Here is a 27,295-nt window from a genome sequence, read left to right as displayed (position 1 = left end):
GTGCAGACAGGGTCTTGGTAACAAAAGAGTTCATGCACAGCAGTTTTTTTGCAAGAGTGTAAAGTGTGAACAGCATGTTTTATTTTTAGCTTAAGAAAACCTGGCAGTATTTTTAAGGGGCTGTTTGTGATATTTAGGGCCTTCTGCTGCCTGTGAGGCTCGTGAAATTGTCAAAAATACTAAAAACTTTTCTGTTCCCCCAACACACCCCACACTCACTGCTGTAATTAGTTCATTGTGTTAGTTCACAATTAGTTCATTTGATCCTTTTTTTTGAGAAAGGTAGAGTTAATTTCCAGACCAGGAAAAATCTAAACAGAGACCTGGAATCAGGAAATACACCTCATAACCATCCATCAATATTGTGAAATTTATGAATGTGAAAATTTTCATAACTGGTGCCTTTCAAATGCTAGTGGAAATTATGTAATATAGGTAAACAGTTTGAGTCTGTCTATGCTAGAGTCTGACAAATTAAGAACTTATTTGCTCTATGTCATATATGTGCTTTTATTGTTTGATTGTACTACTTACATTATGGATAATATGAACATATTGTATAATCATTTTTTCACTGTACAATGTACAGACATTTCTCTGAGGACCATCTGAGTTAATACTAATTCTCTGGGGTTCAAGTACCTCACAAATCGCACCCTTTTGATTACAGATCAGATGAAAATATCAAATATGACCTGTACACCATACTGAAAGACTCAACTCAAGGTCTTATCAAGGTCATATCTCAAGGCCAAAACAAATATAAGCTTGTGTCTGTGAGTCATCACAATCTCACTTCCACATTTAAAATGGTCTCCAACTAGTTTTCAGGTATTTCCAGTTGTAGAAATATCCCTTGAATGCATCATCGGCTTGTTTAAGAGATCAGTTGTGTTGTTTGCTGGCTTCCAGAGCTGCTCCGAGCACCGTGATGAAGCGATGGACCTCAGTGAAGGAGTTGTAGAGAGGAACAGGAGCTACACGCAGTACATTTGGTTCCCTCATGTCACACTGCAGAACAGGTGTAAGAGAATTAGGTACACATTTTCATAGATTGTATTTTTACTGTATGTACTATATGCAGATATACTGTAGATGTATCAAACAATACATTCAACAGTCTGCATAATAAAGTAAGATATTCAACATAAAATATGGCTTATATTACAGCGATATATTGATCAAGCCCACACACTCTCTTCTGAAAAAGTAGTTTCTACATTATCTCGAATCAGGAGAGGCTACAGGGTTTGATAGATCCTGCTTCTCCTAAGCACGCTCTTTTTCACGAGCCAATATGCTGGCATACTAGTATACACAACACCTGATCATCACACCCATTTGTGGTTCTTCCCCAAACTGTTGTGACAAAATTGGAAGCACAAATTTGTACAGGATGGCTTTGTATGCTGTAGCATGACAGTTTCCCTTCAAGAGGCCCAAACCTGTTCCAGCATGTCAATGCCCCTGTGCACAAAGCAAGCTTCATGAAGACATGGTTTGCCAAGGTTAGAATGGAAGAACTTGAGTGTCCTGCACAGAACCCTGACCTCAACCCCACCGAACACCTTTGGGATGAACTGGAATACTGACTGTGCAAATCCCCACAGCCATGCTCCAGAATCTAGTGGAAAGCCTTCCCAGAAGAGTGGAGGTTATTATAATAGCAAAGGAGGGACTAAATATGGAATGGGATGTTTAACAAGTTTGTAACAAGTGTTATGCTCAGGTGTACACAAACTTTGATGTATTATGAAGTGAAGTGACGTGTAGCCAAGTATGGTGACCCATATTCGGAATTTGTGCTCTGCATTCAACCCATCCAAGTGCGCACACACACACACCATGAACACACCCGGAGCAGTGAGCAGCCTTTTTTGCTGCGGCCCCGGGGAGCAGTTGGGGGTTGCTCAAGGGTCTCACCTCAGTCGTGGTATTGAGGGTGGAAGAGAGCGCTGGTCATTCACTCCCCCCACCTACAATCCCTGCCGGACCTGAGACTCGAACCCGCGACCTTCAGGTTCACCTACAGGTTACAAGTCCGAGACTCTGACCATTAGGCCTTAAGAAAAACAGCAATGAATTTGGTAAGCTGCTTGCAGGAACTGGAAGATTCCTCTAAATCTTTAAGGTCTGGTGTATGGGAGCACTCTGGCTTTACAGTCTCGTCTAGAAAGAAAAAAATCCCCCAGTCTCACTTCTTCATGCCATTCTGTGTATTTTTCCTATGTACAGTTGTGGTGCTGTTGCACTTGGTTCCAGAGAAGTCCAAAATAATCCACCCTGAGACATGTCCTAAGCCCCTTCTGTGCTTAGCTCAGGGGTTACAATGCCATTTTAAACATCTATATATCAACAACTCAAACTTAGAATTTCCATTTAAACACCACTCACTGTGACTCCTCTCTTCTCAAGCTCTTGAAAGACAGCTCTGATGGGAACCGAGAAGGAGAGCGAGAGCTGGCAGCCTCTCTCTGCCGGGTTACTGGGTGTAATGATACGGACATGAGGTTTCCGTGGCTCAGATTTGTCCTCGCTGTAGTAGTGCGTCAGCAGGTGTTCCAAATAACCAGTCAGCAGGATGGACTTCTTCCTCAGATCCCTCATGGTGGTTTTGTTAAAGATCTGATTAAGAAAAGCATTGATATTTTAAATGACAGAAGTACACATTAAATATTCTGACCTCAGAAATGTTGAACCGTCCCCAGTCTAAATTGTGCTTTAGATTGAGGAATGACGAAGGAAAGAAGGATAGACGAAAGAAAAGCAGTAGAGCTGAAAAATGGGCAAAAAAACCCACCATGCTTATTTGCTACATATTAAAATTACATGTGCCATGGTCTAAGATTGCCCTGTGTTAATTTGATCAAAATGTATTACTTTTTTATTTACAGCTCAGTGCAAAACTTTGCATCCCTCATGGTTTGGGTGAAACTAATCAATGAGATGGTGTGTTTGCCTGACACAAAGCGGAGTTACTGCTACCTCCCTACAGTTGATATATTCTTATTCCTCTTATTTCACAGTAATTTGCCAACATTAACAATTTTTAATTTATTTTTATCCCTTTAAAATTACATTTAATGTTGTCTAACCTCTACAAAACAAGTTCTTGTTATCACTTGTGTTATAACAACTCTAAACAGTCATAAAAACATTAAATAATTGTCTCCTGACAGAAAACGTAAGCAAATCAAGAATTACAAAATAAAAAATATATATATTTCTATTTATATAGAGGGCCTGCCATACCAGTCCCTGTGTAAGATGTTATAGAAAAGATTATACACTTAAACTATCAGACCTGCTGTTAGAAAAAACTGAATCAACACTTTCTTTCCAATCAGAATCAAGAATTCTACAGCGCTCTGGAAAACAGAGGTACAGGACGCTAATGATGAAATGTAAGTGTGTCCAGAAACAATCCAGGTAAAGAATATTACAACTAAACTCTGTATTGAACTAGTATTGTTTTGTTTGTTTCACTATTAATATCATATTGTCAGAAAAAAAGATAGTCAAGAAACAGGCAATGGTCATGTGATGATCAAACAGCATAAACAGGAACAGACAGTAGCAAAAAGGAGAAAACCAAAATACAATCAAAAACCAGGTAGACTAGAAGAGTGAATTGCTTGATATCAACTGGCACAAACACAACACATATACTTCACACAGTATGGGTGTAATCAGAGTCTTTATATATACTGTTGGTGAGATTGAGTCCAGGTGTGTGTGATCAGTAATCAGGTGAGTGTGAACGTGACAATGAGTGTGTGAGCTGGTGTGAGCCACGTTGTGTTATGGGTGTTGTAGTTGGATATCGATTCCAGCCTTGACATGACACTTAATCATACACTATTTGATCATTTTTGTAATAATAAAGGAACTGTTGGGAAACCCAATGCATGTAATGTCTTGGTATAAATGAAACTTTTTTTTTTTAAATCCGCTTCATAATAAGAGGTAAATTGGTACTAAATGTGTATTAAATGTCTATTGCCTCACCTCTAGACTGGCTTGTAGGGGACACACCAGTAAAATGGGTTGATTTGAGAGTCTGAATCCACTTATTCCAGGCTGCAGGCTCATCACTGCAGAAATACAACATGACATAAAACAGACATGAGAGCCTCATTCAATAATCTCACATTGCAGTTACATTTTTAAACCACCGGGAGGAAGCAATGTGCTAATCATGTTTCTGTTCTGGTTTGGAGTTTTACCGCTTGTTATTTAACGCAGAGCACAGAGCTTTGGAATTCTCTAATCTGATCATTTGGACACAGGGTGTTGATTACCATTGGTCATCTGGAATCTAGTGTCCAACTTGTGTCCCCACCAACCAAGAAGCCTAAGAGAGACACACAGATGCAGAGATAGAGCGAGAGTGAAGATGAGTGATCTGAGTGATCTGACTTCCTCACACATATTTTTTTCTTTTGCAGAAATGGTATTTGATACTCACGCAGGTTTGACTGTGTTCGCATGTTTCTCATGTATGTACGCTCCGGCCAAACCACCTGCCCCAGAGTTCATATACTGAGAACAACACAGAGAAATGAACATATGGGATCTAGCATAGACAAAAGATTATATTCAGCATGGAACACTAAGATCATACAAAACACTGCGTTTGTTAAAAAACGAAACAAAATAGGAAATCACTTTTATTCCAGATCTCACAGAATCCAGATGCACTACACTGAATACCTTGAAAATATTTTGTATCATTAAAATGCCTGAGTATCTTTTAATAAATTTATTAAAAGTATTTTTGCTGACATTGTTTATATTTGTTTTAGATTAGATAATAATATAATATGTAATATAATATAATAATAGTATAATAATATATACATACAGGAATACAATTAGTGATAAAAGGAAATAACTTGTCTCATGGACAGCCCACAACAGTAAATATAAAATAAAATAAAATGCTAAAATGTACAAAGTGCCATTCTTTAATAAATAAAAAATTATCATTAGCAAATTGCCACGGTATGAGAAGAATAAACTACTTCAGAACATGCTGTTATTGGGAAATAATCAAGCTTCTTTGATTATTTTCCTATAACAACACTTCCTGTTGCATTTTATCCCTTACATAAGTAGCAATGCATGCAACGGGCATGATCTTAAACTCATTAAATTCCTGTCAATTATCTACATCATTGTTACATTAAGAAAAAAATGGAAACCACGTCAATCCTTTGAGAAACATGGATCTAAACTCACTTTGTAAGTGCACCAGCAGGCGAAGTCGACGCCCCAGTCATGCAGTCGCAGCTCTGCATTACCCGCTGCATGTGCACAGTCGAAGCCTACATAGCAGCCCTAAACACACACACACACACACACACACACACACATACATACATTTAGCTGTTAAACTGTAGTTCAAAGCCCACTTCACAACAGAATGATGGAGTTTATGCTTTCTGGTTTCTTGGTAACAGAGAAAATAAAGCTGAGGGAATGACGCTTTACAGCTGCTATAACATTAGTGATAACAGGAACTAACTTGTCTAACGGATGTTCCACAACATTAAATGGATAAAAGTATGACATGTCATTTGTCATAATGTAATCATTGGCAAACAGCTGTGGTATGAGAGGAATAAGACACAATGGGATACGCTGTTATTAGAAAATAATCAACTTCAGAGTTGGTATAACAACGCGCCCCATTGTGTAGGAGTGTGATCTAACCTGGGCCTGGCCTGCTTTGGTGATGACCTCCATATTGAACAGCTGGCCCGTGTAGTACTGGACTCCACCGAGCATCACCACAGCAACAGAGTCTCCCTCTCGCTTGATTGTGGACACGATGTCCTCCGTCCTCAGGGTGTCCTCGCCCTAACACAGACAACCATATCACAGTATGCATGGTGAGTCCTTTGTGATGGCTAGGAAGTCATTTTGAAGAGCACAGAGAACAACATCCAGGCTTTTTGGGAGTAAATAATTAGATTAAGTAAATATGTGTCTAGAAAATGGTAAAGACGTACCGCTCTGGGTTTGAGGAGAACCATGCTCTCACTAGGGTCAAATCCTCTTAAACGTATCTGAGATTCCACAGCATACTGAATAACACACACAAAATAAAATCAAATAAAAACATACATTAATGGTTTTTCATTAGGCTATGTTGTAGCTAGACACATTCAGTAGCTATAAAGAAATGTTTTAGTTCATTTAGTTAACAAAATTAACTGCAAAATGTGTTTACGAGGATGGTTTTAATGTCTCCATATATTCTTGATCTTCTTTTATTAAGCTGGATATGAACAAATTTATTTGTAAATGGTTCACAGGTGTATTTACACAAGAAATGTAGTATTCATGAAAATCTAGTTTGTATAACTAGCACAAGTTCACTCTCTACATTTTACTATATGATTAAAAGGTGAAGAAGGATAATGTGTATCAAGGATTTCTAACTAGGACAAGTGTGGACAAGTGACAGCTCTGCTTACATGGTCAGAAGGAAAGGCCTTTTCCTCCAGAACGATTTTGTGGCGTTTTGCAGTGGGATTGTAAAATGCAAGCTGTTAGGGATAATAAAATCTTATAAATAAATTAATGTTCGATGCTGTGCTTTTCAGAGATTAGATTTATAATCTAATGTGTTTACCATCAGGAGGTGCAGATTGACAGTCAAGCCATTCAATAAGGCCACTTCCTCTGGTTTAGCACCTTATTACACACACACACAGACACACACAGACACACACACACCTATCTCTCAGTATATCTCAAGATAATAAATTCTGAAGCATATATTGCCCTTTTATACCACAGTGCTGTTGAATTCTTGAATCTGATTGGCCAATTGTTGATTAATTTTCTCTAACAGCAGCTCTGTCAAGAAACGTGTATGACGGATGCTCCACATGATATAACCCTAGTAATAAACTGATTAAAATTCTAGTGTTATTTAACAATGAAAACGTGATCTATGATATGGAGACGTCTATGGAAGGAGTCTCCAGTGTCAGTGAGTAAGTTTTCCACCATGGGAAAGTCTTCAGGACAGAGGAGTTCCCAGTTTCCCTGTAACGTGACAAGATGTGTGATTTTTTTCTTCTTAATTCAAAAAAGAGGAGAAAAAACATAGGCTGGTGAGGAAACAACTGTGTCTAGCTGTTTTGCGGACAATCCACAACAATAAACATAGCTATAAATGGATAAAAAGTATGCAATCATAACAGACTGCTGTATAAGAGGAATAAAACACTTCAGGACATGCCGTTATTGGAAAATAATCCACTTCAGGGTAGTAACAGTAACTCTACAATGCGTCACACCATCCCGCCATTGATTATTTTCCCTATAACAGCATGCCACCAAGTGGTTCATTCCATTCTTAATTCATGATTCTCTAATTCATTAGAGTTTAACATTTGAGTGACTCAAAATCTGGTGGCAAGAAATGTTTTATAAATCCATCAGGTCTTTAATTACCCACAACCTTTGCCATGAGAGCCTCCAGATTGTTCTCAGCCCAGGCCCAAGGACGTGACCCCATCACATGTCCATGGGCTCCTCTGTGAACAAGCATGCATTTCAGTCTCAGATGAGAAGTTTGATGATATTAAATCCCTGAGTGATTAAACAAGTTTACTAACAATACAACTTACTTATATTCATATTACACAGTCAAATTTCTATTCACTTCAAAATTTCCAGTTCCATTATCTTAAACATTATTACAATTTAATACTGAAATACCCCAAAAGAGTCTAAATAGCTACGTGGCTTACATTTTGGCCCATTTCTCCAACTCCTCGTCAATGTACTTTTTGGTATTTTTTGGTTGTAGTCCTAGAGAGTTGCCTACAAAGTAAATGCAATCCTCTGAGCCATCCACAAGTGTTAGATCAGCTGTGGGGAAACAAGGCAGTAAGTTTAAAACCTTATCTAATCATTCAAAAACAAATCACTCTCATTCATTTGGCCACCATTATGTACAGCATTATACCACCTTTTAGAATAAAAGTACTGACTGTATTGGTGTATTGGTGTCACTGGAATGGTAGCCTCAAGGGTGCATCTCTTGTAAACTGAATATTGTTTACCTTTAAGTAAGGAATAATACACAACATGGTATGCTGTTATAGGAAAATAATAAAAAAAGACAAACCCTTAAGTGACCACTCCAGCAACAAGCAATGGCAGATGGCATTAATTTATGGTATTAGTGCATAATTGCCTTGGGGAATTTACATGGAGTAAGATCAGCTACTTTCGGAACCAGGAATTCCTGACGCAAATCCCGCAGCTTGTCATGTTGGTCAAAGTATTCAGCCACATAACGTGAAGTAGTGCTGCAGCCCAGCTGCTTGGCCACCCTCTCAATAACTTTCTGTGGGGAGCCCGCTTCCAAAGGATCCATGGATAACCTACAGAGAGCAATGGACTCCTTTTGATTTTCTTTTTTAAAGGAATAGTTCAGGCAAAAAAAAAATGCAAACAGGTTTTCTTAGCAAAGCAGTGAATCATCTTCAGGCATGAGCCTCAAACTTTGATCAGTTCACAAACCAGTCTATCTGGAATAACACATCAGTCTTAGCCAAACTCATTATTATTATTTTTTTAATTTCTTAGAGGACTAATAATACATGAGTCTTACTGCTACACTTTTAGTATTTGTAGTGTTACAAACTGGACCTGAATTGAACTTAATTGCGATTATATAATCATGGATCTGTCCAAAATAGCCCATCATATTGAAGTGGGGGGAAAATGAATATAGTTTACAAAATTATTTACAAACAAAAACCATAAAATTTATGGTCGCATAAGTTTTTGTGAAATTTCTAAATTAGTAGTACAACCAGTTCCGATCAGAAGTCACAAAATTAGTTGGAGTCAGCTTGTGTGCAATTAAAGTGTCACATGATCTGAAAATACAGCAAATACTTCAGTAAATGTTTCTGTAGAGCAACAGCATACAATACTGAGCTATAAAAACAAGCATGGAACAATGTTTTGGAAAAGTATCAATTGGGTTTGGTTCCCAAATGTGAACATCCCACAGAGCGCCATTAAATATGTTATTAAAAATGACACATCTGACATTTTGGCCTTGGCACAAAGCACAATGTTTGGTAGAAACCCAACACCACACATCACCCAGAGACTACCATCCGAGTGAAACCTGGTGATGGTAGCATTATGTTATGGGGAAAGTGGTCAGTGTAACGTCACCACCGGCACCTGCCCGCCAGAGGGAGCCCTAGTCTGAGTTTTGACGCCACCCTTGAGTAACACTTCCAGGGTTTTCAGGGACATTTAAGCAGCGCGTTCACCGCGCGAGGACGCGAAGTATTGTTTTCGGGACATTACTGAGCATTTTCTTTTGCCTTGTGTACTGTTTTCTTCATGTGTATGACCCTAGTTTGTTTATTCGGATTTCCGCCTTTGCCTTGCGATTTTGTATTGTATTTTCTCGCTGATTCACTTCCTGGTTTTTCGGACTTTGCTCTCGTTTCCGTAGTCTGTTTTCATTTCTGCTGATGGATCCTACACAACCCGCCTCAGACGAGGCGTTACAGAATACTTCGCCGTCTTTGGATCCAGCAGAGCGCGAGAATTTCCAGGCGGTTGTTGCCCACCAAGGCGCCATCATTCGCGTGTATCAGGAGCAACTCGCGGCACTACAGGCCGTCCACGAACAGCTCCAGCAAGCAGCAGCGAGTCCCGCTACTATCATCGCGCCGATGCACGGCGAATCGGCCCGGATGGCCCTCCCAGAAAAATTCGACGGCTCCGCGGAACACTGCCAAGGATTTCTACAGCAATGCGCAAATTTTTTTGCTTTTCAATCCCTGGCATACCGAGAGGAGAACACCAAGTGTGCCTTCCTCCTGTCTCTGCTCACAGGGAGAGCACTGGACTGGGCCTCGGCCGTCTGGGACACCGACCCCCAGGTAAAAACCTCCTTTGCCTACTTCTCTGGGCTAATCTGTGATGTTTTTGAATACCCAGCCCCCCTGCTGCGTGACGTGGCTGTTCAACTTTTGGAGTTGTGTCAAGGCACCGAACGGGCAGCTGATTACGCCGTAAAATTTCGTACCCTAGTGGCCCAAAGTGGGTTGTGATCCTGCACTGCTAGCAATATTTCGGGAGGGATTACGGCCGGCTTTACAGGCCGAGTTGGCCTGTCACAGCACGGACGTCACACTGTCCGAATATATTACTAAGGCGATTCGTCTGGACAACCTCCTCTGCCGACAACGACGCTTGTCTCGCCCACACTATGAATCCCGGGTTCGGGAGGACCACAGCAGACCACGGGAGGAGGGGCCGGAGCCTATGCAGCTGGGCGGCAGAGTCTCTCAGGACGAGCGTCAACGTCGGGTAAGCCGAAACCTCTGCTTCTACTGCGGGGGAGCTGGCCACCGGGTTAGCAACTGTCCCGAGAAACCGTCTACCTCCAAGGTGAGAAGCGATTTTGTATCTTCCTGTATGACACTGAAAGTGACTTTGCACTACACTCAGGGTACTAATGTGGTTCCAGCGCTAGTGGATTCCGGGGCGGCCGTCAACCTTATTGACCAACAGCTCGCAGAGGACCTTCACCTCCCCACACTGCCATGCGAACCCCCCTTGCGAGTGAAGGCCGTCGACAATCGTCCCATCGGGGGAGGCCTCATCACCCATCAAACCCATCCGCTCACCCTACAGGTTGGCCTACTTCACTACGAGGAGACAGCATTTTACATCATCCCCACTCCTTCAAATCCCATCATCCTGGGTTTTCCCTGGCTGCAATTCCATAATCCCGTCATGTCCTGGAAGGAGGGGGAATTAGTTAGCTGGTCACCCCACTGCCAAAATCACTGTCTTCGCAGGGTCCAGTCACTGCCATGTCTCGCGACCTCCATTGAAAGTCCTGACACACCAACAAACATCTCCATACCACATGAATACCAGGATCTACGAGAGGTGTTCAGTGAAGAGAGAGTCAGACAGCTCCCCCCCCACCGCCCATGGGACTGCACGATTGAGCTGCTACTCAACGCGATACCCTCTAAAAGTAACCCCCTTTCTCTCCCCGAGACCAAGGCAATGGAGGAATATGTCAAAGAAGCCCTAGCCATGGGCTACATCCGACCCTCCATTTCTCCTGCTGCAGCAGGATTCTTCTTCGTTGAAAAAAAAGGCGGGGGTCTGCGGCCATGCATCGATTACAGGGGACTGAATGCGTTAACGGTCCAATACTCCTACCCTCTCCCACTGGTACCAGCAGCCTTAGAACAGCTCAGGGAGGCTCGGATATTCATGAAATTGGACCTGCGCAGCGCGTACAATTTAATAAGGATCAAAGAGGGGGACGAGTGGAAGACGGAGTTCCACACCACCAGGGGGCACTATGAATATCTAGTGATGCCATATGGACTAACCAACACGCCAGCAGTATTTCAGTCATTCATTAACGAGATCTTCAGGGATGTACTCCATCACTACGTCATCGCCTATATCGACGACATTCTTATCTACTTGTCCACCTATGACAAACACATCCACCACGTTAGAACTGTCCTCACCCGGCTGCTGAAACACCAGTTATACGTCAAGGCCTCAAAATGCGAATTCCACCGAGACTCCATCACCTTTCTGGGTTACGTCATCTTGAAGAAGGAGGTGGAGATGGACGCCAGCAAAGTCAAGGCGGTCGCGGACTGGCCCGAACCTACCACAATCAAAGAATTACAGAGGTTCCTGGGGTTCGCAAACTTTTACCGGCGATTCATAAGAAACTATAGCATCATCGATAACCCTATGACGTCACTCCTGTGAAGTAAACCACGACGTCTACATTGGAATGAACAGGCCCGATCCGCCTTCAACCTGCTAAAGTCAAGTTTTACTACAGCACCGATCTTGAGGCACCCTGACCCCAGCCTGCCCTTCATTGTTGAGGTGGATGCCTCCAGCTGCGGGATCGGAGCCGTACTATCACCAGGGACGCCCACCCAACGCCAGGGAAACCCAGGGAAAGTTCATCCTTGTGCCTACTTCTCACGTAAACTAACCCCAGCCGAAGTTAATTATGATGTCGGCAATCAGGAGCTCCTTTCTATTAAGGAGGCATTGGTAGAATGGCGGCATTGGCTGGAAGGAGCATGCCACCCATTCTTAGTGTTGACGGATCACCGTAACTTGGAATATCTACGCAACGCTAAGAGACTGAACCCAAGACAGGCTCGATGGGCACTATTCTTCACCCGGTTCCGGTTCTCGGTCACATATCGACCAGGCACTAAGAACAGCAAGGCTGATGCACTATCCCGGCGTCACGACCCCATAAACACACCTAGCAGCCCGGAGCTGATACTACCACCCACCACAGTACTCGCACCGATCAGGTGGGACATCATGGAGGAGATCCAGTGGGCCCAGGTCAACGAACCCCCACCACCAGCCTGCCCACCCACAAAACTCTTCGTACCTACCTCCCTACGTCCGAGAGTAATGCATTGGGTGCACGAGGCGCCCAGCTCCGGCCACCCTGGTATCCGGTGCACCACAGCCCTGATTAGCAACCGATTTTGGTGGCCTGCACTGGCACAAGACGTAGAGGAGTACGTGGGAACCTGTAGCACCTGTGCGCAGTCTCGAACCAGCCGCCAGCTCCCCATGGGTTTGTTAGAACCCCTGCCCATTCCCAGGTGTCCCTGGTCTCACATGGCCATAGATTTTGTTACCGACCTCCCTAGTTCGGCAGGATACACCACGATCCTAGTAGCCATCAACACGTTCTCTAAGGCCTGCCGACTGGTCCCTCTCAAAGGCCTACCCACAGCCATGGAAACAGCGATGACAGTATTTCACCACATTTTTCGTACCTACGGCCTTCCTGAAGATATCGTGTCCGATCGGGGCCCGCAGTTCACGTCCAGAGTCTGGAGAGCCTTTTGCACTGATTTAGGGGTCAACGTAAGCCTCAGTTCTGGATACCACCCACAGTCTAATGGACAAACCAAGCGTTTAAACCAGGAAATTGGCAGGTACCTCCGCTCCTACTGCAGTCGGGAACAACAGCGCTGGAGTGAGTTTCTCCCTTGGGCAGAGTATGCCCAAAACTCCACTCATCCACTCATCCACAGGACTCACTCCATTCCAGTGTATTCTGGGGTATCAACCTCCTCTGTTTCCCTGGTCAGGAGAACCTTCTGACGTTCCTGCCGTAGATGACTAGGTCCGCCATAGCCAGGAGGTCTGGGAAAGCGCCCATGTCCGCCTGCAATGAGCCATACGACGTCAAAGGATACAGGCGGACTGTCGCAGACGCCCACATCCCAGGTTCCAGGTGGGCCAAAGGGTGAGGCTACCCTGCCGCAAGCTGAGCCTGTGATTCATTGGCCCCTTCCGCATCGTCCGCCAAGTGAACCCGGTGACTTACCAACTGCAACTCCCTGCCTCGTATCGTATCTCCCCCACCTTCCATGTGTCCCTGCTCAAACCAGCACGCCCCCGCCTGGACAATTCTACCACGGAGAATGATCCACCGCCACCGCTCAATATTGATGGGGCCCCAGCCTACAGGGTGAGCTCGCTCCTCAACTCTCGCCACCATGGTAACCGGTTACAGTATCTGGTGGACTGGGAGGGGTACGGACCTGAGGAAGGTTCCTGGGTAAATGTGGATGACATCCTGGACCCCTCTTTAGTAGAGGATTTCCATCGCCTCCACCCCAATCGGCCTGCTCCTCGACCCCGGGGCCATCCATGTCATAGAACACCAGGAGGTGTTCCTAGAGGAGGGAGCTCTGTAACGTCACCACCGGCACCTGCCCGCCAGAGGGAGCCCTCGCCTGAGTTTTGATTCCACCCTTGAGTAACACTTCCAGGGTTTTCAGGGACATTTAAGCAGCGCGTTCACCACACGAAGACGCGCAGTATTGTTTTCGAGACATTACTGAGCATTTTCTTTTGCCTTGTGTACTGTTTTCTTCATGTGTACGACCCTGGTTTGTTTATTCGGATTTCTGCCTTTGCCTTGCGATTTTGTATTGTATTTTCTCGCTGACTGACTTCCTGTTTTTTCTGACTTTGCTCTCGTTTCCTGATTGTGTTTTCTGCCTGCCATTTCGGATTAGTCTGTTTTCATTTCTGCTGATGGATCCTACACAACCCACCTCAGACGAGGCGTTACAGTCAGTGACAATCTGACAGAGTTTGAGCAATTTTGCCAAGAAGAATGGGCAAAAAAAATCAGGATTCCAATGTGTAAAACATCCAAGACATATCTCAGAAGACTTTTCAGAAGAAGCTAAAACTTGTAGCCAATACATTTCTGCTTTTTTTCTTGCTTAATTAAGCTTTGTATTGCAATTAAAATGCCTTGCACCTTCAAATGTTAGACATATTGTGTAAATTAAACAGTAAGTCAGTTTCAATTCCAGGTTGTAACCCTACAAAATGTGGACAAAATTATGCAAGGCCTTGTGTGAAGCATAAGTGCTTTTGTCTTGTTTACACCTGGCTTTTAATAAGTTCATATTTAAACATTTGAAAAAGTTTACATCTGACAGTGAAATTTTGGATAGGGGGAAGCTCCCATATTTATATACATATTTAGCCCTTTGTGACAAGCCCAAAGACCAAATGTCCTCACAACAATAAGAAATTGACAAATGTCCTCAGAAGCACCCTGTCCTTACAAAGAAATACATTTTTATGGGTTTAATTTGGACAAACTTAAAGAGCCAAACTTTCCTTCTGGTTGCTGAAGTTAAGGTTAGCATTAGGTTTAGGTAAAGGCATAACATTAATTAGTCTTGTTAATGCCATGTGTGTGTGTGTTGAGGGTATGATTTCAATATTAATCAAAAAAGTTTGAATAGTAAATTTTGCTTCAAATGCCATTTCCCACACCAGACTTTGATTCTCATGAAAAGCTGTCATACTTAGTTCTCATATCATGTACTTTATCCAAAGAGAATGCACTCACCTTAATGAAGAAAATGATCGGTTTGAAAGCTACAAAGACTGGATGGCATGCTTTTGAACATAACCTTTCACCCTGCGTGTAAATATCATAAGAGACAAGCTAATGATTGACAATCAGGTCACCCATGTACTCGATGACTTGCATAACACAAAAACACAGTGCGATTGTAGTTTTACTTTGGTTTCCACCTAAAGCTTTACTTTGCACAGTTCAGTTCTTCTCTCTGATATGATCATAATAGAAATACAGTATAAGCAGTAGTGGAGCACACAGTACCAGACTGACTTACTGACTAAATGACTTATAATTGCAGCACTCCAACTTTATTATTTAAACATAGTGGTTATATTTTATATAATTTTACAACCATTTAAAAAATAATAAATTCCAATTCCAATAATTGTCAGTTGCACTAACACTTTAATCTTATACATGGTGAATTATACTCTCTATCCACTTTAGATGTGCTCCTGTTGCTAAATGACACAATTTTTTTGTTGTTGTTGTTGTTATGTCTATTCAACTTAGTCATATATTAAACTCTTCCTGCTCAGTGGCCATCTTGGAAATGGTCCTGGACAGTTACACTATATGGCCAACACTATGTGGACACCTGACCTTCAGACCCCATATGTGGTTCTTCCCCAAATTGTTGGAAGCAGACAATTGCATAGAATGTATTGTATGCTGTAGCATTACAATTTCCCTTCACTGGAACTAAGGGGCCCAAACCTGTTCCAGCATGACAATGTCCCTGTGCACAAATCGAGGTTTATAAAGACATGGTTTGCCAAGGATGGAGTGGAAAAACTGTGTGAGTGTCCTGCACAGAGCCCTGACCTCAACCCCACTGAACACCTTCAGGATGAATAGGAATGCTGAATGCGCCCTACGCCTCCTCGCCCGACATCAGTGCCTGACCTCACTAATGCTCTTGTGGCTGAATAATCACAAATCCCCACACCTATGCTCCAAAATCTAGTGGGAAGCCTTCCCAGAAGAGTGGAGTTTATTGTAACATCAAAGAGGGACTAAATCTATAATGGGATTTTCAACAAGCACATATGGATGTGATTGTCAGGTGTCCACATACTTTTGGCCATACAGTGTATTTTCAGTCAAGACTAGACTTTTATGTACTGGAATGTGGAGAGATCCATATCCCGGAAATGGATGGACAAGATGACATTAAATAAAAGGTACAAATGCAAACTCCACCCCAAATTATATAAGTATTGTTGTTAGTGTCGATGCAAAATTGTGGAAAAAAAAAGAGTGAGAGCTGAGATGAATGAGAGAATGAGAGAGATGTTGTTATATATGGTATATATATAATAAGTTTTATATGGCAAGTTTTTGTGATGAAAAAAAAAAAAATGAATCCAAGATAAATAATTTCAGAACTTTTTCCACCATCATTGTGAAATTACAACATCCAAAAATTAAGTGAAAAACAATCAGAAACATTTTAGAGAAAAATTTAAAAAAAAAAAAACTTACAACAACCTTTTTGCATAAGTATGCACACCCTTTTATAATTGGGGATGTGGCTGTGTTCAGAACAGGGCTGGGCGATAAAAAAAAAAAAAACTTGATTTTTTCAACTTTATGAATGATTCTCAATTACAATTTTAATTTTTTTTTTTATTTTTTTACAATTCAATTGAAAAATTATGCACTTTATTTATACAGTTTTTATTTATTAGAATGGACTTTGGGAAACGTAGATATGCAAAATCAGAATCAGAATCAGAATGAGCTTTATTGCCAGGTATGTTTACACATACGAGGAATTTGTTTTAGTGACAGAAGCTCCACAGTGCAACAGAATAGACACAGATAATAAAAAGAATAACATACAAATATACAAATAGACAATGTACAAAATAGCAAAAATAGTAACTGCGCCATCTATAGCAAATATTTGGATGGGGGAAAAGCTCCCATATTTAAATACATATTTAGCTCTTTGTGACAAGCCCAAAGACCAAATGTCCTCACAACAATAAGAAATTGACAAATGTCCTCAGAAGCACCCTGTCCTTACAAAAAAAATAAATTTTTTACATGCTCTTTGGTGGATTTGCTGCTTTAAATAAACGCCTCGGTGTGAAAGTGTGTGTATGGTGCCCTGAGGTGTACTGCTATTCTATGCAGGATGTATTCTCCTAGAGAAACCTAGCGTCTAGTATTTCCAGGACAGGCTCTGGATCCACCACAACCCTGACCTGGTTAAAACCATTACTGAATCAAATACTGAAAATGAATCAGTAAAAAAATACAGTTCTTAGAGGTGAATAAGCTAATGTAACGGAATCTTAGATAATGTTTTTCTGATTTGTGATCTCCAAATGCTTTTTCATAAAGCTCTCATTTACCAAAGTTCAAGTTTATATCATAGCAAGTAAAAGGACTCAGGCCAAATCAGTACATATCAACATGGAACAAAATATCCTGATTTTTTTTTTATCAATTACAAGTGTTGTAGAGTCCCTCTGTTTTTAAAAGTAAATCACTGACTTCCCAGGTAACTCATTGTATATAAAATTTATGATTTGTTTGTAGTCAGGGATATATAGGCATTACAGCCTGACTCTCCCTTCACGCCTATCAGTCTGTGAATGAGCTGATCACACCCTGCGTGTCATTTTTACAGGAAGGAAGTGTGTGCAAACGTTTTGAGTCCCCAACACATCAAGGGCAAGATGGTGAGTAACACAGCGTACTGTGGGCTTTAACTTTTAACAACTATTCTATTATTATACTGTGTTAAAGGAATGCACATTCTTATATTAAATTACAGTGGAGTCAGTAATGGAATTTAATATAAATATAATATAATTAATATAAAGTTTACTGTTGAAGTTTAGATCAAAATTAGTGCATCAGATTTTTTTAAATTTGTCCCTAAGATTTCTAAAGAAAAAAAATTATTTATATATATTTATATTTTTTATAGTCATGAAGCACAATGGAATATAAATGGAATTGGGGGAAAAAGTGTCCAGAGTAATATGCCGTGCTGTAGATTTTTCCAGGCTGACTGAGACAGCTTACGGCTTTTATTCAATTGGCAGAGAACCGTTTTATTATATATAAGCTTATGACTTTATGTGTGTATATATATATATATATATATATATATATATATATATATATATATATATATATACATACACACACAAAGAGTCAATATACAAAGAGTCAATACATAAAGACAGTGATCATAACTGATAATGATATTACAAACAGTGGCAACATCAAAAATGTAAACTCTATAACTCTGTTCAAGAATGTGAACGAACGCCACACCTCCAACCTGTTCTTACTAACTGATAGCATTAACACGCAATTGCTATTGCCACATTTTTTTTCAAATGAATTAATGTATTTTCAAATGTATTCATTTCTGGAAATTTCTCATGTCAGAAGTTATTTTCTCACTTTAACAAGGTAGTGTGAATTCTAGGAGTGCCCTCCCCTCCTATATTCTATATGGCCTCACTTAAAACTTAAACAACATTCAAATGACGTTTGGTCAATATTTGCACAGTTCCCCTTTGGGACATGGTGGCACCTAGTGTGACATTATAAATATTTTACCAATCATTAACATTAGGCGAGGTAGTTAGTTGAATGGAGTCCATCTGTTGTGTAACTCAGTATAAATAATTAGATTTATGAAATAAAATCCCAATTATGTCCATTTCAGTTTATAACAGTAAAAAATGGGAAAAGTTCAAGGGGGGTGAATACTTATGATATTGCACGCATCCATCTGATATGCATACCTCTTAGCTTCTGATGTGGATATATAATCCAAATTGAAAAAATATATATAATCCAAAATCTTTAACAAAAAGTGTGATGATACACTTTGATTTTCATTTTGGAATAAATTATCGATTTGAGTTTGAGCTTACATCGTCTAGGCTTCTCTCAAAGTGATATAGGTGATATAAGTATTAAAAACACAGTTCTGGATCACAAACAAATGAATGGTAAGTCAGTGACTCTCCAGAAACTTTCAATGAACACCTAAACCAAGTGCTAACATCTCCACAGGTCTTCACTATTGATGATTTGGACTTTACTGCTGGCCAAGACCTGACGATTGCTGGCAAGGTGAAATCTGGCTGCGATTAGTAAGTATTAGCAACCTCAGCAAAGTCAAAAACTAAACTCATGCCACATAATCAAAAAGATAAGATGTATTTAGCATTAACTTTGTAATATGGGATGCCTTAAAGGTGATGTATATAGCAATAAAGAGCAGTAAGAACAAGCCGCAGAAACATATAAAGTTGAGTTGAAAAATGACTCAGAAACCCAACCTAGCTAAGCAGCCAAGCTTCTAACTAGCAAGCAGGTACAATTTTACAAGCTACAAACATATCATAAATGTTCTTTCTGTCACTGATGAAATTTCACCACTATAATAGCACCTGAATGTTAGCATCCGGTGACATTCATTTTTATTGCCCGGTGGCTGAATTGGATTTAGCTTTACTTTGAATCATCATATGTAAAAAAAAAAAAAAAAAAAAATTCTTTAGTCATTTGGTTACTGCTAGTTTTTAGTTGAGGTGCAAATTTTCAGGTTCTTTTTCAGTTTCAAAAGAGCAAAAAACAGGTCTATTTATTTGAGATGTGTTACTTAATCTTAAATTGAGTGCGTAAATGCTTTCTAATTTTCATCATTAGCTCCTGTGCATGTGCGAAATCAACGTTGTTTGGTGGCTGAAACTTACGAGCATACGGCTATGATTGTCATACATGCAGAAGCTCCCTCAAAGCAAAGTGGGCACTTTTAATAATGTTCCTCTAATGGTACGCTAGATAGCATATTAGCTTATGAATCATAATACTCAGTAATACTGTAGGTGAGACCATTTCTAATATTATCTTTAGTTATCCTTTCTTTTTCATCAACCAAAAGAGATCGTTCATTCTTATCCTAATTCCGATGAACTCTGGTGATGTTTTTCGGTTCATCGTTCATCTCCATGATCTGTCTGTCTCTCTTCAGCTTCTCCATCAATATCGGGCATGACAAGGACTCCCTGGCCTTGCACTTTAATCCCCGTTTTAAATACAACAAGGACCGCAATGTCATTGTGTGTAACTCTAATCGGGGTGGATGGGGAAAAGAACAGAAAGAGCACAACTTTCCATTCCAACGTGATGAGGCCTTCAAGGTGATGTCTTTATGTTTATATTTCTCCTTACAGTTCCCTTTTTTCTTGATTTTCACTATTTATTTGATTATTTCCACTGTTGGTTAAGATTCTGTACTGACTCATAGGAGTTTCTTGAGCTCTTGGAGTTTTTAGAAGATTCTTTGATACTTGAAACCTTGAAGTTGTTATGTTCAATCTGACAATTCTGTGATTTTAAGATGTAATCTTTCGGTGTAAATCTTCTATATTTGGTGGCATGCAATTAAAAAATTTCTAACATTAATTAAGCAAGAAATAAAACACATGGGGATTACTGTCCAGTAACTGCACATTGTGAAGTGTTCTATCCCTCTTATACAACAGCAATTTGTCGACTCTAAGAATGTCTTACTTATTAAAGAATCACACAGCATACTTTTTTATCCATTTATAGTTACATTTAATGTTGTGGAACAAGTTAGTTCCTATATACAGTCATTATAAATAGTCATTCATTCACTAGCCTCTCTTTTTTTTTCTCCTGAAGTTAAAAGCACAATGTCCTTAAAGTTATAGCTTTACCCCTGACTGTTACAGGTAATTAAAGGGATTCATTTTGCCAAAAAAAAAGTCTGGTAGAAGGTCTTTAAATGGTTTCTTCCAGCACAAGACTTTCAGTGGAAACTAAAGAGCTAATCTATAACAATAAAAGCAAAACATACGGCAAACAATTGGGGGTACTATTGTTTGTATAAGTTGTTGGTTAAAAAAAAAAGATAAATTATGTAGAGGGTCCATTCTTGTAATACTATGTGCTAAATTCGCCTTTTGTGACATTCTTTATTGTATCGTCCTGTTGGAAAGACAGCATGGCCATTCTGTATTACTGTTTCAACCTTTGGCCTTTACTGAATACACAAGCCTGTGAACTGAGTCGATGATTTATGACATTGCCATCACCCTGGCTCAGATTAGTCACTTAAAGTGTGCAATTATTTTATCTTACTATTCACACACTTCACATTTGAATCTCTATTTCCTCTGTAACAGGTGGTGATTAACTTCAGCAATGAGCAGTTTCATATTAAACTCCCCGATGGCAAAATGATGAGTTTTCCAAACCGTTTCGGAGACGACAGCTTTAAATACCTCTATGTGAACGGTGATGTCGTGATTAGCAGCATCAAGATAAAATGACGTGGTCCAGACCACTCAGTCAACTCAGATCAATGAGACTAAATTAGCATTAAATAATAAATAAATACAAAAATATTATGATTTAAATACAGTAAACTTTATTTAATGCACATTATTATACATTTTCTGTCTGTATGTGGAGTGATTATTTTTAAATTCATATTTTTATAGCCTTGAAAGGCTTGGAAATAAATATGATTATTTAAAAAGTGTTTTCATTGTTGAGTCCTTCATGTTAATCTTGAATCAGATTTAATAATGCAGTGTAATAAATGTCTAAATGTGTCATTGTAAGTGACTACATTAATTAAAAAATTAATAATAATAATTCAGTAATGTAGCTAGACCTACTGTGACTGAGTTGATAGACTCTGGCTTTATACCTTTAACATTTTAAAATGAATTCATGACAATTCATTATTTTTATAATAATCATTCATTTTTATTAATATTTATATTTATCAATAGGTTTGTGCACTATACTGTAGAAAATAGTCAATTTAGGCTTACATTGTCAGCTGCTTTTTTTTTTTCCAGAAATCTTTGCAGTGTCTCAACTCAAACAGTAGATGGAGACAAGACAACTTTACATTTCTGACTCTTTCTGGCTTCACCTTAATATTTACACTTATCTAAAACACATAGTATAATTAGAGTGATCTGAATTATTAATGTTAAAGTAAGTTGTAGAATAAAGCTTAAAGTATCAGGAATAATTTAAAGCTTAAAGTATCAGGAATAATTTATTGGTAACACTTTCTATGAAGTGTTTGTATGAAGTCCATTTTCATAAATCATTATAACTTAGCTTATAATTTTTTTCTCCATACACCCTCACATTCATGAAATGATCTATTCATTGAATCATATGGCAGTAGCACAGTGCATAAAAGCTTGCAGGTTCAGGTCATGAACTTCAGTTAATGTTCACATCGAATGTCAGAAAAAATGTGATCCTGTGACTCTGACTGGTGCCAGAAACTGTGTAGGAAATTTCTGGAACTGCTTATCTCAACATTCTACAAAGGTTACAAAGAATGGGAAAGGTGTGAAAAAGAAAATAAATAAAAATTCAGTAGTTCTGCAGGCAAAAATGCGTTGCTCATGAGAGAGTTTAGAGGAGCTGACAGCAAGGCTACAAGTACTCAAATAATCACTCTTTACAGCCACGGTGAACAGAAAAGCATCTTATATATATATATATATATATATATATATATATATATATATATATATATATATATATATATATATATATATATATATATATCACAAGTCTTAGTGGAACAGAAACTCATTATTATAATATACACACACACACACACACACACACACACACACACACACACATATATATATATATATGTGTGTGTGTGTGTGTGTGTGTGTGTGTGTGTATATATTATAATAATGAGTTTCTGTTCCACTAAGACTTGTGTTACATAAGAAAATAACAAGTAAGACATAAGAAAACTGCTGAAATTAATAGCTGCACAATTTTCAAATCAAATCACATTCCTTGTAAAAGCATTATCCTTTATGGCTATAGGCTATAATATGATTGGTTTTTACCTTTTCCCTGTGTTGCCATTGGATGAAAGGTGACTAGATCACACCTCTAGGTTTGTCACAGCATTATAAAGGATAGTAAGTTCACAAAGTTTTCTGTTGGTACTTTCACCACATCAACGGCAAGATGGTGAGTAGATACTGCAGTTCTCATAGCAACTTCTTATCACTGTAATATTTATTTAATAAGCCTTTTGTAGTGTTGAGCCTGCAGAGGATGTTGGTGTTAACATTGTGTAGCTCAGCATGCAGAAACTGTGGTTTCATGTAATGTAAAAATTGAACTGCTGCCAAAAATGCACTGAAGTACAACCATTACTGTACAATCAGTACAATCATACCTATATATATCTATATCTATATCTATATCTATATATATATATATATATATATATATATATATATATGTAGTAAATTTCTATTTATTTACTGTATAATTACTAATAGTAAATAATACTATTGTAATTTATTCATTTATTAATAGTAACACAAACTCAAAGTGCACAAATGCACAAGCAATATATATATATATATATATGTGTGTGTGTGTGTGTGTGTGTCTGTGTAGATAGATAGATAGATAGATAGATAGATAGATAGATAGATAGACGTTAATCACTTTAAATGTATGAAGCAGATATGGGCTGAATTAGTGAAAGAACGGGGATCTGAGGTCGGACTATGCCCAGGGTGTGGTTCAAAAAAGACAAAAAAATAATAATAATAATCTTTGCTTGCCAACTATTAGTTCATGAGATATTTACGGGGCCAAACATTTGATGTTTGGAATCTTTTTTTATCTTTGTATTCACGTACACAATAGATCTGTGATATTAAAGTAAAATATTACCGAGTCAGTGTTTGAACAACACCTCTTCCTGTTCTCTGTAAATGTCACCTGGCCTGATGCAGTAATTTATGTTGATCATTAACACTGGGCTTGGCAGGATACAGATAACCCAGTCTCCTGTCACATCACTGACACCATATCTCACACTCAATAAACCATTCCAGAAACGTCTAATAACAGGACATACTTTTACCCACAGGCCTGGAATGATATGGAATATCCTGATCCTGGATCCGTCCCCTTTTTGTCCATGTTATTATATAATTTGTGTACATCATTTTTGCTGTATTAAACATGAGCTGTTCATTCCTTGTGTGTGTGTGTGTGTGTGTCTGAGACCTTACAAGTCTGCCTGTCATGCTTATATCTGTGCAGGTGTTCACCGTTAAGGACATGACCTTCAAGGCTGGTCAGGAACTGACCATCTCTGGCAAACCCAAGTCTGGATGCAATTTGTAAGTGCACCGAACAAGGCGGGAAGTACCAACAATTACACTAACAAAAATTATTAACTCATTTCTGAATCATTCTGAATTAATTCATTGAGTTATTCTTCTGTATCTGTAAGTGTCCCTCTCTTCTTCATAATTCATCCCTCTGGAGACATTGGGAAAAATTGAGAACTCTGTCTGTCTATCTGTCTGCCTGTCTATTCAGACAATTCCTGACCTTGTACTGTATGGTACTATTGAAAAATTGTTCACAGTGTTAAACTGATACCAAACTTGCAACAGAAATTTCTGCCACATTCTAAAAAGCAAGTACACTATCTGTCTGTCTATCTGTCTATCTCTCTACCTACCTATCTATCTACAGCTAAATGCAAAAGTACACACCTCTCATGTATTATGAATGAAAAAAAGTTAAATATACCCAAATATTCAACTGATCTAGAAATAAAAAGAATTCTAGTAAGTTCAACTAAATTAAATGTGGTTGTATTTTGCAACAACCAACAATCTAATCATGATACATCAGCTGAAAGATGTCTGAAAAGAACAAGTTTGTCACGAAGAAAGTAGCAATTCATCATAAATATTGGTTATATTACATGAAGTGTAATAAACATGTAATGTAATAAATGTAATAAACTTCTCCAAAGCATGCTATTTTTTGCAAGCTATTATGCTAGCTTATTAGGAAGTGCTAATACCATTGCATAGACAACTGCAGCATATATGCTTGGGATAATTGAAATAGGTTTGAAACAAGTTCGCAGTTGGAGAAATTAAGTTGGTAAAAATGAAAGACTGAAAAAAAGAAGAAAAATGTGTTGCCCTTTTCCACCGCTCAAAATCTTTGGGCTACTTTCAATTCTTTGGTGGTTTTTGAAGTGGGTGTAATTAGATGCACATTTTGCTGAGACCTGGCAACCCCAAATGCCAGTGAAAGCTTGGCCAGAGAGCTGCTGTTTACTTAGCCGTATATATATTGTATCTATCTCACGTTCAACATGTCTTTATCATCACTGTCCTAAGATGATTAACATAACACAGATGCATTTATTGATCTAAGATAGTATCTTTGATAAAGAACAAACATCTCTTATCTCTGTGCAGATTCTCCATCAATATAGGTCATGATCCTGACAACATCGCACTCCACTTCAACCCCCGCTTTAACTACGGGAGCGACAACAACATCATTGTGTGTAACTCCAACCGAGGAGGATGGGGCGAGGAGCTGAAGGAACACTGCTTTCCCTTTGACAAGAGCGAGTCCTTCAAGGTGGATTAAGCCTTTCATATATATTAAATACATTAAATACAAAGCATCAAGTCAATTCACAACAAAATGATTATACACTTATACAAGCAATATAAGATTATATACTTATACAAGGTGGAGTGTACATCTACGTGGGGGTTATTTGATGTTCTCAGCTAGATTATACTGCTTTTCTTATCTGTGAAGTCATATTGGCCATCTGTCATATAGCAAGACCTTTGCATCACTGCAATTTTATAACCTCCTCTTTCCTCTTTACACTGACAATGATATTTATGACATGAAATAAACCATGAACTCAAGTTTACTCTAACTCTATAGTGGTAGCCGGAGGCCAATGAAACAAACCAGCGATTATTATTGGATTCTGTACATTAATAAACTCAGTCACAGATATTTGCAGATTTTTCTCCTAATGCTCATAAGAAAATCTGAAAATGGAAATTAATGCTATTATATACAGTGAGGTCCAAAAGTCTGAGAGCACTAGTGAAAATGTTTCTATTTTGCATTCTTTTCTAATTAATTACAAGAATTTTCATTACAAATTATATTACTGATAACTTGAGTGAAAAGTAGAATCTTTACATGAAATATTTACATGAATTTCAGAATTTTTTAGTATTTGGTAGGTCCGCCTTTTGCTTTAATGACAGTGTGCATTCCAGCTGGCATGGACTCCAAAATGTGCAAAACCTTATGATCCATTTTAGATCAAATCCAGTGGAGTGTTATCTGAATACACACTTCAGTAGAAGAGATTAGGCATGAGGGAAATCTGGCCTTTTGTAAAAAGCATGTACAACATGGTCAATATCACACCTTTGCTTACATTTAAATAGGGACCTAGAGATAGTGCAACATTCAATATATTGAATATTTACTTTCTTTGTTTTAAATGTTTCAGATTTCCAAAACCTTCTGTTTATTTCCAATTTTATGAAAAAAAAATCACAGATTTTCAATGTGGTCATTTGTCCACTTTTGGCCCCCATCTTGGTCAGGGATCCAGAGCCTAAACCACGAGCACGGCCTGAATGTGACTCCAGTCCATTACAGGACACCACGCACACACACACATTAACACACATTCACACCTAGGTGCAATTTAGTATAGCTAATCTACCTATGGCATGTTTTTGAGAGGTGAGAGGAAACCGGAGAACCCAGAGGAAACCCATGCAGATGGGGAAAACATGTAAAACAAGAACGTGGAATGAGTAGTCTTGAGGCCACTTCTCTGCTTGATGATGTCATCTTGCTGCTCATCAGAATGTTCAACATGACAGTAGTTGAATGAAAAACAGATTGGTTTGCTTTAAAAAAATTCACTTTCACCATTTTGTAGCATACTTAGCATCTGTTGCTTGATATTGTTGGTTGTTTCTCTGTCTGTCTCTAACAGGTGGTGGTTAGCTTCAACAACGAACAATTTTATATCAAACTGCCTAATGGCACGATGATGAGCTTCCCCAACCGCTTCGGCGATGACAGCTTCAAGCACATTGACGTGCAAGGTGATGTCAAGGTTCAGGGCCTCAAGATCAAATAAGCTGGCAGTGATTTCACTCATGGAAGAACATCCAACCAATCTAATGGGCCAGTCCACCTTAAATATATCTGTAACCCAGGCCATTGTCACAATGTCTTTAAGTTGAGGGTCACTGAAAAATCTTGTATGATGCACGATCCAGTTTAATTGAAGTGTGGTACAGAAAGTAAGGTGTCTAAAAGGAAACCACTAAAAGTTTGTTAATAAAACTAGCACAAAAAAAATGGTCTGACTTCTTCTTATAAAATCATGTCCAAGATCATACATATTTA

General features: G+C 39.1%; 3 protein-coding genes across 4 annotated transcripts; 2 read left to right on the top strand and 1 right to left on the bottom strand.

Moving 5' to 3' along the window:
* Window positions 1–496: 496 nt before the first annotated feature.
* kynu (kynureninase) lies at window positions 497–15,086 on the bottom strand. Of its 2 annotated transcripts, XM_026933014.3 has the most exons (14): window positions 14,969–15,086; window positions 8,233–8,408; window positions 7,770–7,890; window positions 7,471–7,553; window positions 6,641–6,702; window positions 6,483–6,554; window positions 6,015–6,089; window positions 5,716–5,862; window positions 5,242–5,340; window positions 4,469–4,542; window positions 4,302–4,354; window positions 4,009–4,094; window positions 2,395–2,625; window positions 497–1,011 (listed from the first exon to the last, which is right to left on the bottom strand). In XM_026933014.3, the coding sequence occupies exons 2-14, from the start codon at window positions 8,399–8,401 to the stop codon at window positions 886–888; spliced, it is 1,398 nt and encodes a 465-aa protein (XP_026788815.2). In that variant the 5' UTR covers window positions 8,402–8,408; window positions 14,969–15,086; the 3' UTR covers window positions 497–885. The 2 variants fall into 2 exon arrangements, with proteins under 2 accessions (XP_026788815.2, XP_053088128.1); XM_053232153.1 differs by lacking the exon at window positions 6,483–6,554.
* A 2,454-nt stretch (window positions 15,087–17,540) lies between these two features.
* On the top strand, window positions 17,541–21,495 carry LOC113538443 (beta-galactoside-binding lectin). The gene is made up of 4 exons (XM_026933510.3): window positions 17,541–17,676; window positions 19,034–19,113; window positions 19,998–20,166; window positions 21,178–21,495. Exons 1-4 carry the CDS (start codon window positions 17,674–17,676, stop codon window positions 21,322–21,324), a joined length of 399 nt encoding a protein of 132 aa, XP_026789311.2. The 5' UTR covers window positions 17,541–17,673; the 3' UTR covers window positions 21,325–21,495.
* A 1,413-nt stretch (window positions 21,496–22,908) lies between these two features.
* LOC113538210 (beta-galactoside-binding lectin) lies at window positions 22,909–27,257 on the top strand. Its single transcript, XM_026933123.3, has 4 exons — window positions 22,909–23,023; window positions 24,119–24,198; window positions 25,303–25,471; window positions 26,877–27,257. Exons 1-4 carry the CDS (start codon window positions 23,021–23,023, stop codon window positions 27,021–27,023), a joined length of 399 nt encoding a protein of 132 aa, XP_026788924.2. The 5' UTR covers window positions 22,909–23,020; the 3' UTR covers window positions 27,024–27,257.
* Window positions 27,258–27,295: the final 38 nt, after the last annotated feature.

Source organism: Pangasianodon hypophthalmus, chromosome 2, assembly GCF_027358585.1.
Source record: "Pangasianodon hypophthalmus isolate fPanHyp1 chromosome 2, fPanHyp1.pri, whole genome shotgun sequence".
Classification (NCBI taxonomy): Eukaryota; Metazoa; Chordata; class Actinopteri; order Siluriformes; family Pangasiidae; genus Pangasianodon; species Pangasianodon hypophthalmus.
Note: the sequence above shows the minus strand (reverse complement) of the source record. Positions and strands in the feature narration are given on the sequence as shown.